General features: G+C 40.8%; 1 protein-coding gene across 1 annotated transcript in view; it reads left to right on the forward strand.

Moving 5' to 3' along the window:
* Positions 1–10,636, forward strand: part of ptpra (protein tyrosine phosphatase receptor type A) — a 29,421-nt gene that overhangs the window by 14,302 nt on the left and 4,483 nt on the right. The window contains exons 6-22 of the mRNA XM_056399664.1: positions 3,507–3,606; positions 3,796–3,869; positions 4,501–4,637; positions 4,971–5,061; positions 5,252–5,328; positions 5,437–5,473; positions 5,586–5,683; positions 6,068–6,187; positions 6,561–6,727; positions 6,813–6,948; positions 7,094–7,243; positions 7,386–7,479; positions 7,639–7,715; positions 7,844–7,978; positions 8,707–8,832; positions 8,980–9,131; positions 9,600–9,735. Coding sequence (XP_056255639.1) covers positions 3,507–3,606; positions 3,796–3,869; positions 4,501–4,637; positions 4,971–5,061; positions 5,252–5,328; positions 5,437–5,473; positions 5,586–5,683; positions 6,068–6,187; positions 6,561–6,727; positions 6,813–6,948; positions 7,094–7,243; positions 7,386–7,479; positions 7,639–7,715; positions 7,844–7,978; positions 8,707–8,832; positions 8,980–9,131; positions 9,600–9,735 — 1,907 coding nt within the window. The remainder of the gene's footprint in view (positions 1–3,506; positions 3,607–3,795; positions 3,870–4,500; positions 4,638–4,970; positions 5,062–5,251; positions 5,329–5,436; positions 5,474–5,585; positions 5,684–6,067; positions 6,188–6,560; positions 6,728–6,812; positions 6,949–7,093; positions 7,244–7,385; positions 7,480–7,638; positions 7,716–7,843; positions 7,979–8,706; positions 8,833–8,979; positions 9,132–9,599; positions 9,736–10,636) is intronic.

A 10,636-nucleotide genomic window follows, 5' to 3' on the forward strand; every position in this document is an offset into this window, starting at 1 on the left:
CTTGTCAGAGTTTGTTGTAGCAATGTCAACGCACTCCCAGATCTCAGCAAATAGATTAATGAGAACAGTGTTATCTTAACTCAAAGAAATGATGGCCAGAACTACAAAAGTGAGACACAGGTTGTGATAAAAAACACTTCTTGGAGGAAATATCCATCCTGAAACATTATCCTCAACGTTTAGTAACAAGGGACTCTGTCTGAAGTCATCGTCATTATGCAGCGCCTTTCATCAGTCACACCGGGACAAATCTATGCTAGGAGAGACTGAGATCCAAGGTAGCCTCAGAGAGGTGTGGGAAATCATTAAGGCACTGCTTAGACCCTGTGTGTTGAACCCAGATATTTGAAGACTGTGCTGTGATGGGATTTTTCTTTGTTAGTCACATTTCATTTTATCTCTGGCACAAGTGCAGTTGTTGCTCAACAGAAGAAAGTGACTTGGTGACTGTTTTGTAGTGGCTGACAGGTTCATACTTTTAAACCTTACAGATCAATTATCTACAACTTTGTCAAATAGGTATTTCCTGCTTTACCCACATTATAAAGATGACTGCGCTGTCCTGTTAAAGTGTGCTTATTTGTTCCTACTGTTGACCCCAATGCATTTTGGGTGCATTCTTATTTGTCATCAGATCACCTCAGACACATTTAAGCTTCATTAGAATAGCTCCTGGAATACATAAACATCACAGATTCATGGTATACCTTTTTTTTTTATACCTTCTAATTGTATGTTATTAGCGTAGGAGAGAAAAGCAGTAGCAACAGCTAGAAAGAGCAAGCAAGTGAGCTCTCTAGTCAAAAGTTGACCTTTAATATTTTAGATGGTTGAACATTTTTCTGCTTTTAGACTCTGGAAATATCCTGACATGACATACCTGCATTTGACCAGTCATCCACAAGAATCAGAATTAGCACCAAAACTGGATGACCCAGACGCTGCCATAAGTGTCTTTTTTATATATATATATATATATATATATATATATATGAAAATAAAAGTGCTTTGAGGGATTTCTATCTTCTTCAGTTTATGTTTTTATGAAATGCTGTGTTTGATATATTGAAGAAAATTCTTATTCAGTTATTCAGCTTTGCCTTTTAGCAGCTTTGAGTCTCTGTGCAGACCATCCTAGTAATATTCTTGTAAGTGAAACATGACTCCCCCCACCCGCTTCTTTTACATTAATTATTCATATTACATGATTATTATAGAGAAATACACAAATCACTATCAAATGTCAGTCATTGATTTAGAAAGATGTTTTTTACTATCAAATATAATAACAGCAGGAATGTTCTGAATCATCCTGGACTGGGTGAAACAACAACTGAAACTGGTTCCTGTACATAAACACTGAGATGGTGTATTTTAGGACTTCAGGGGAAACTGTAGAGGTTCTGATAAACATTTAGACTCCTGGTGAACATAAATGCAACAGATGTAGCTGCACTGCACTATATATGGTGTTTCTATTATATAAAATAATCACTCTGGGTTCATAGGTGTTATGTAATTGCTCCATTGTCTCCCTCTGGCCATCTGTGGGCCTTGTGTGGCGAGCTGTGCGCAGTTCTAGATGGCATTAGATGCGTCAAGCCTGTGTCAGTTCCACATGATAACCCTCAGCTTGTTGTGCTTCTGCTCTGTTCAATGTACACCTTGTCCGAGGGAGAACACTGAAAAGTGCTGGGAAATGGGCATGAAAATGCAACATAACTGGGCGGTGTTCCAAACTGCCTCCCCCCAGAAAGCGCATATAGAGCATAAAGTTAAACGATGCATTCTTTGTAGCATATTTTTGACTGTGACATTCAGAGATTTCTTGAATTTTGAGTCGATCCATGGAACAGCTGATTTTGTCATTGCATTGTCACCACCACCATGCAGGTTTCTAGAAAAAATCTCTTCTTTTGTTGTGGTCTAATGTGTCTTACAGACCAGTCATCAGCACACAAACGGCAGCCGTTCTTTTTTTTTTTGTTGTTGTTTTTTGTTTTTTTTTTTGTACACCAAACTCCTGTTGTTGTTCAAATCTCATGTCTTTTGTGCTAACGGCGGCAGTGAAAGGTCACGGGGAAGACTATAGGATTGCCTTCAACCAGTAACTCATGCACAGGGTGGAAACACATACAAATTGGTCAGCCATTGTATTCTACAGGATGCATCAGAATGAATAGATAACTTTGCCCATGTAATGTCTAATTTGAAAAGTTAAGCCTTTGTGAACACAATCCTATTTCACCAGCCAGTAGCATGACAGTAGCTCCACATTCATCTGGTTTATGAACATAGACAGACACGCATTGAAACATTTACACTCTGAATAATTCATGTAGAATTCATAGCAAAAAGTCGAAATGTTTAAGTATTTAATACCATCATTCTCTGGCTACTGTCATCCTGGGTATAACCAGATATAGAAGCCGAGGGTCGACCCCCTCTGTTAAACTGTGATTTATCTGTTCACTCCAAAGGACAGCCTGTTGCGCTCTCCATTTGTGTCTGTGTTTTTTTTTCCTCTGAAAGCCACTGAAATATTAACATGGACAACCATTATGGAAAGGAAAGATACAGGCTGGTGTTGAAAGAGGCTGAGGTCACCTTATGACCTTGGCTTATTGTTTTACCAACATTCAGACATGTTAACAAGCTAAAAGTCTGTAAATGTTAACTGCTTTTTTGGGACATTACACAGCCACTAGATATCTCAGTATATCAGTATATCAGTATTCATTAAATCCTAGGTGAAACAATAAGTAGATTGATCGCTTGATCAACAGAAAATGAATGTGCAATGCTTACTTATTTAAAAGAATAGCTTTTAGAAGAAAAATTTTGGGTATGGCTGAAATGATTAGTCTATCAACAGAAAAATAGCAACAGGAATTATTTTGAATATCGACAAAATTCGCATACCATCATCTCTAAAGCTCACTGATTCACACGTTTTATACCATTTATTTAATTTGTTCAGAAATTCCTTGGCCAAACAGTCTATCCTTTTGGTGACTTCAGTTTTTGTACAAATGAAATGTCACTGTTTGACTGAGCTAGTCTATCTGTTTCCTCTGTGCTTCTAGTCATTGTGCTAAGCTAAGCTAACTGGCTGCTGACTGTAGTTTCATATTTATGTTACAGATAAAAGAGTGGTATCAAAATTCTCATCTAACACTTTCAAATCCTTCAGTCTTAGAGTGCTGGTAAAATCCCTCTTCCATGTTTAGTATCACAATATTATAATGATTTATAATTTCTTGATATCATGTGTCCAATTTGTAAGCTAATAAAATACTGAAAAATCCACATTTAACATAAAACACCCCAAGCTTATGTGGACCAGTGTTATATGAGAAGAAAATTGGTAATGGCAATGGAATTTGGCATCGGCATCAAACTAAAACACTGACACACCTCAGTTATTGAGACACATTTTTTATCATTTTTTTCTTAATCATATGCATGGTGCAAATCATTTATCCACCCTTTTCTTTCTGATGTAGACGAGCCCCCGTCTGATGAAATGCCAATCATAGCAGTGATGGTGGCCCTGTCCTCCCTGCTGGTCATCATCTTCATCATCATCATCCTCTACATGCTCAGGTTGGTGATATGCTGTTGATGTTCTTTATACAAGACCAGCCAGAGACCTGTGGTGAATGGCCTAAGGTGCTGCCGTTACCTTGGCAGCGACTGATTGGCATTCTGCTATGAGACTAAAGCAGTGTGTGTGTGTGTGTGTGTGTGTGTATCTGTGCATTCATATCCACTTTGATCTTTGTTGATTGACAGGTTTAAGAAGTACAAGCAGGCAGGAAGCCATTCAAACTCCTTTAGACTGACCAACGGCAGATCGGATGATACAGGTAAAATAGCCAAATGTGCATTAGTCTGTCTGTTTGTCTGTCTGTCTCTCTCTGTGTGTGTGTGTGTGTGTGTGTGTGTGTGTGTGTGTGTGTGTGTGTGTGTGTGTGTGTGTGTGTGTGTGTGTGTGTGTGTGTGTGTGTGTGTGTGTGTGTGTGCGCGCGCGCACGTGTGTGTGTGTGCGCTTTTTGTATTTGTCAGCAGATAATGACTGCATACTCACTGAACACTCATTTATTTGTTTTGGATCGTATCAGCAAATATGTACAGCCAGTTTGACCAAACTTGTTACTCTGAGTTTTTTCTGATAAGACTTGATTGATCTTGCTCCCCTAACCGATAACATTTCACTGGTTGACTGTTGGCAGAAGGCTTTTGTTCACTGAGATTACCTAACCAGCAGGGCTGCAGTTGGCTTTTCATGTTACAGTGTTGAGTCACATCACCCTCTGGTGGGCATGTTTAGAAAAGACAGCGAATGATGAAGTCAGTGTTAACTTGATGTAAGACAGTTCCAGTCCTATGTTCGTACCCCGTCTCACATGTCTTTATCTCCACCTGCCTCACCCCTCCTGTTCCTTCCCTCCTCCACTCACCCCCGCCTACTCCCTTCCTGCTCGCCGGCCGGCACAGAACTCCAGAGTGTCCCACTATTGGCCCGTTCACCCAGCACAAACAGGAAGTACCCGCCCCTTCCTGTTGACAAGCTAGAGGAAGAAATGAACCGTCGCATGGCTGATGACAACAAACTCTTCAGGGAGGAGTTTAATGTATGGCACACTCAAGCACACACCCTCTGATAATACACTGAGCCTGAGATTCCCCTCCAACCCATTTCCCTGTAGCCTAAAGAAGTGCTTTGTTATAGGGAGGGAAGTAACCATCAAAATAGGATTATAGGCACGATGTTGATCGTGAGTAAATTTATTGTTACAGTAGCAATTAAGCTACCAGATACAAAAGGATCATGCACAGTATGTATGTCCAACCAATGTAATTAAGTAAATGATGTGCAGGGTTCCACGGAGAGATTTGAGATTGATACGTGTCTGACTGTTCTCCTTCCTGGTATCTAAATGTATGTTTTTTATTTCTGTGCTTAGGCGCTGCCAGTCTGCCCCATACAGGCATCATGTGACGCTGCCTCCAAGGAGGAGAATAAAGAAAAGAACAGATATGTCAACATCCTGCCATGTGAGTGAAAACAGAACCCTGACACTGTGACTGTGATGGGCATTAACAACTCAGAAATCAGTGTATTTTTGGTTTGGACTGTGCTGCTTCAGCTCTTCATTTGCTTTTTCTCTCCATGTCTCCTGCTCTCTCCCTCTCTCTTTCTCTCCCTCTCTCTCTCCCTCTCTCTCTCTCTCTCTCTCTCCCTCAGATGATCACTCCAGGGTGCATCTCTCATCTCTGGAGGGAGTCCCTGACTCTGACTTCATCAACGCCTCCTTTATAAATGTTTGTATAAGTCCAGCACTTTTTCCAGAGAAGAAACAATTCTGCTCCAAATATGGGGGACTCTTATTTTGCCTCATTCTAACATCTTTTTTGGCCTCTCTTTTGCAGGGTTACCAAGAGAAGAATAAGTTTATTGCAGCTCAAGGTAAGTTTTGCGCCTGCATTGGAGCAGAGAGTACTGTGCTGTGCTGTTCATTTTATAAACAGACTACTTGATTAGTAGCTCAACAGATGTTCTCTTGATTTTGTGATCTCAGGGCCAAAGGAGGAAACAGTAAATGACTTCTGGCGAATGATCTGGGAGCAGAACACAGCTACCATTGTCATGGTGACCAATCTGAAGGAGAGAAAAGAGGTAGGGATAATGTTGATGTTTGTGTTTGTATGCTGGTTAATAAGATCACTTGTGTTTAATAATATACATACACAGTTGAGATGGGGACTGGATAAACCTTTTTAAAAGCACAAGGGAACAAATCACATCACTGGTTTTATGTTTAATGTGTCTTTATTTGCAAAGTAAATTTTTCATCTGTAAAGTTAGTTGCACTTTTTAAACCCCAATGTGAACCCTTATGTGAGGGCCTTCAAATCCTGATTTTACCTTTAATCAGTTTTTGGTTCTCACTATACTCAGTCCGTCAAAGATGTAGCATAGTTAGGTTATTGTTAATTTGGACAACCTCATTTGCATTTTTTTGTGAGTGTGCTCAGTGTTAAATCACTCTCTGTTTTTCAGTGTAAGTGTGCGCAGTACTGGCCGGACCAGGGCTGCTGGACATACGGGAACATCCGAGTATCTGTAGAAGACACAATGGTTCTGGTGGACTACACCATCCGCAAGTTTTGCATCCAGCAGGTACTGTAAACCTCTTATTAATACAGCTATCATGCTAAATTTGTTTTATTGTGTTACAATTTTTTTCTCTAAGCACGCGGTTAACATCTAATGTCTTTATAAAGAGAAATCAATATGAACCATACCCATTTTGACCCTCCCATTTTTCATAGTAGTAGTAGTATACCTCCTATCATGCAGCACTGCTGGCTACATTCTGCAAAACACTGATGTAGTTTGTAGTGTGTATCTCCAAAGATCTTTAGAGGAGTATCTGGGTACACAAAAAACGTGGATTATTTTTGGATTTTAGAGATGCTATCATTTTAGTGTCAGTGACATAAATGGAAACCCTTGTGGCTCAGTCTATGACCTGGTTTTGTTTGTGTCTCAGGTGGGAGATGTGTCTGGGAAGAAGCCTCAGAGGCTCGTCACCCAGTTCCACTTCACCAGCTGGCCAGATTTTGGGGTGCCCTTTACCCCTATTGGCATGTTGAAGTTCCTCAAGAAAGTCAAGACCTGCAACCCCCAGTATGCCGGGCCCATTGTGGTCCATTGTAGGTAAGTGGTTCAAGGCTTTCTGATTTTTGCCTATTTTTGTTTTCTGAATACCACACAACTCACGAATCATGTTTCTGTCCATCAGTGCGGGTGTGGGGAGGACAGGTACATTCATTGTGATCGATGCCATGTTGGACATGATGATCGCTGAGAGGAAGGTGGATGTGTTTGGCTTCGTCACCAGGATCAGAGCCCAGCGCTGTCAGATGGTCCAGACTGATGTAAGTCCAGCGTTGGCACACAACGGAAAATGCATCACAATTTCTGTTCACATGAGCTCAGTCTCTCCCATGATGCAGTGTTTTCAGTGCAATGGTTTTTTTTTAACTTCCACTTATCCTCCAACTTTCTCTCTCTCTCCCACAGATGCAGTATGTGTTCATCTTCCAGGCGTTGTTAGAGCACTACCTTTACGGAGACACAGAGCTAGAGGTGACCTCTCTGGAGTCCCACCTGGCCAAACTCTACACCCCCTCACCTGGAGCTGGCTGCAGTGGCCTGGAGGCTGAATTCAAGGTCTGTTTGTGTCATATTCTTCCAAAGTGGCAGTTATTCTCTGTGACCCCTCAGTCGTCATACCTGAGCATCTAACAGTTTCATTGCAGTAAGATGTATCACTGAAGTATACATGTTAATATTTGAATCACATAACTTGTAGAAATTGACATCCATCAAGATCCAGAATGACAAGATGAGAACAGGCAACCTGCCCGCCAACATGAAGAAGAACAGAGTCCTACAGATCATTCCATGTGAGTGAAGAAGTTGTAGATGTGAGGATATTATACAGTGTTGTACCTGCACCCAGTGATGAACGCCTTAATGCACATGATGAAAATGCAGATATAAAGTCCTTATGTCCACTGTTCAAGCTATTCCCCAACCAAGATTAATGTTTCTGCTCCCGACAGATGAGTTCAACAGAGTGATCATTCCCGTCAAACGAGGAGAGGAGAACACTGACTACGTCAATGCCTCTTTCATTGATGTGAGTGTAAAAGCACCTGGATTAGAATGGATCATTTCAATTCATTAATGCAAGTAATCGATCAGGTGTTATAGTAGTTCCTCTTACTGTTTATTTTGTAACAAATATCCTCCCTCCTTCCCACACAGGGCTACCGCCAGAAGGACTCGTACATGGCGAGCCAGGGCCCCCTGCAGCACACCATAGAGGACTTCTGGAGGATGATCTGGGAGTGGAGAAGCTGCTCCATAGTCATGCTCACTGAGCTGGAGGAGAGAGGCCAGGTGTGTGTGTGTGTGTGTGTGTGTGTGTGTGTGTGTCTGTGTGTGTGTGTGTGTGTGTGCACCACTCGTATTAGATATCAGGTCAATATCTGGCTAAAATAGAATATTGATATTAGATTGTTTGCTCAAAGTGCCACCAGTCTTGTATAACATGTTATTCATTTCAACAAAATGACCTGATCTTTAGTGGTTTTCTAACATATCTCCATTGCAGATCTTTAATAAGATCTAAAAATTATTAGCAGTCCAGATGGTTTGATATACAACAAAGAATGAAAGTAATTGTTGAAGCTCAGTCATAACACGAAATCAGATTTAATGGCCAGAATTTGAATCCAGTTATTTCCAACAAACATGGTGGGTTTGGTATCCGTTTTCTTCTTTGTTTATGTAATTGATGATTAATGAATTGTGCTAAGTTTCTAGGGATGAACAATTAATCAAAATATTATTGAAATTGCAATATGGAAAATGTTTTGATAAAGGTAAAAATGAGTCACAACATATCATAAATGAAGCATTGTGGTGCCACAGAGATACCCAGGCCTACAAATCATATTCTTTTTCTTTTTTTGCATATGATTTAGCCCTGTTAATTACTACTTGGACATCTGGAAAAATGAACAAGTTGCATACAAACAATAAAAATCACTCTCTAGAGATTTAGATTAAAATGTTCAGAATCCAAAGATGTTGTTAATTGACCGCTTCTATCTTGTGTGCTGCAGGAAAAGTGTGCTCAGTATTGGCCCAGTGATGGAGTGGTGGTCTACGGGGACATCTCCATCGAGATTAAAAGGGAGGAGGAGAGTGAGAGCTACACAGTGCGTGACCTCCTGGTCACCAACAACAGGGTAAGAGAGGACACAGGGAAACAAGCAGACACTCCACACACAAACACACTGGAGGTTAAAACCCAGATTATACCAACAACAATCTTTGCATTACTACCAGGAAAACATCCCCTAATGTCTTATTTTTGCTGTCCTCCGTCCGTCCAGGAGAACAAGGCTCGAGCGGTGCGTCAGTTCCATTTCCACGGCTGGCCAGAGGTGGGTATCCCCACTGATGGGAAAGGCATGATCAATATAATCGCTGCGGTGCAGAAACAACAGCAGCAGTCTGGCAACCACCCCATCACTGTACACTGCAGGTGAGACACACACACACACACACACACACACACACACACACACACACACACACACACAAGCCTTCACTAAGTATGTGGCTGTTTGAACCTGACTGACAAGTGTAAGATAAAAAGGGAAATAAAACACTCCTCAAAAAGATAATTATTGATATTTCTTTGTATTATTGTTGCACATCATGAAAATGCTCTGGAAGTTACGTGTGCTTGCTGGTGTGTGTGTGTGTGTTTGTGTGTTTGTGTGTGTGTGTGTGTGTGTGGGACATTGTTGCAGCTGTTAAATCACAGGAAAAAACATCTCAGAAGAATTGTTCTCTTTTTCCTTGTGACATTTTAACTGCTCCCTGTCGGACTGTTTCTATGCCTCTTCTCTCAAATGTACACCCAGAACAAAACCTCTTGTGTGTACGTTATTTCTGCACTGTGTGTACTGAGATTTATATTTCTGCCCGTGTGTGTGTGTGTTTACAGTGCTGGCGCTGGCCGGACAGGGACTTTCTGTGCGTTGAGTACAGTGCTGGAAAGGGTGAAGGCAGAGGGCATCCTGGATGTCTTCCAGACTGTCAAGAGCCTCAGACTGCAGAGACCCCACATGGTGCAGACACTGGTAAAGGCTTAAATTTGTACATATAACTTTGTTAAAATGATCAAAAACTACTTAACTGGTTAATCTTTAAAGGGATGTAATGGGAAAGTGAGATATTTGCTTCCTTCAGATTTGCTGTTAAGAATTTGTGACAGAGGACGATCTTTTTTTAAAACTCCACCTGTTGGGTTTTTTTTTTTTTAATCTTTAAGCAACAGCTGGTTAAAAGTGAATTAAAAAACAAGCAGCTTGATTTATTACCACTAACAAGAATTTAAATCCACCTGCTGGTAGTGTGTCTGTCAGAACAGGGTATCTGAGCAACTTAGGTATTTCCATTAATATTGGTAGTCAAACTGAGCTGTAGCCAAGGAGCAACTGATGGGATTTTGGCAGCAGTTTGAAAATAAGATTTGTGTCATTAAACAGTTATTAACTGTGCAAACAACAGATGGACACACTTGATTCCAAAGCCTACGAGAATATTTGCAGGGTGAAAGTAATAGTTCAACATCTTGAGAAATAAGCTTGTTGATACCACTCTCTTGTCCATACGGTAAATATGGACTGAAGACAGCATTCAGTTATTTTATCTTAGGTTAACATAAAGACTGGAAACAGGGAAACAGCTGGTTCTGTCAAAAGGTAACAAAATCCACCTACCAGCTAAAGCTCACAAATTAAAATGTTATGTCTTTTCCATACAAAAAACCTTATTGTAACAACAATTCACTGTGTTAAGATGGGTTATGTACTAGGCTATTTCTTGGCTGAGACCAGTTGCCAGGCAACCAGCAGAGATTATTGGTCCTTACTAAGTAATAGTCTGGCACATAACCCACCTAACCCACCTGAAGTTGTTGCTAGGCAGATTTTCTTTTAAATCTCTGGACAGAGCCAGGCTAGCTTTCCCCCCTGTTTC

Source organism: Seriola aureovittata, chromosome 2 (assembly GCF_021018895.1).
Source record: "Seriola aureovittata isolate HTS-2021-v1 ecotype China chromosome 2, ASM2101889v1, whole genome shotgun sequence".
NCBI classification, from domain to species: Eukaryota; Metazoa; Chordata; class Actinopteri; order Carangiformes; family Carangidae; genus Seriola; species Seriola aureovittata.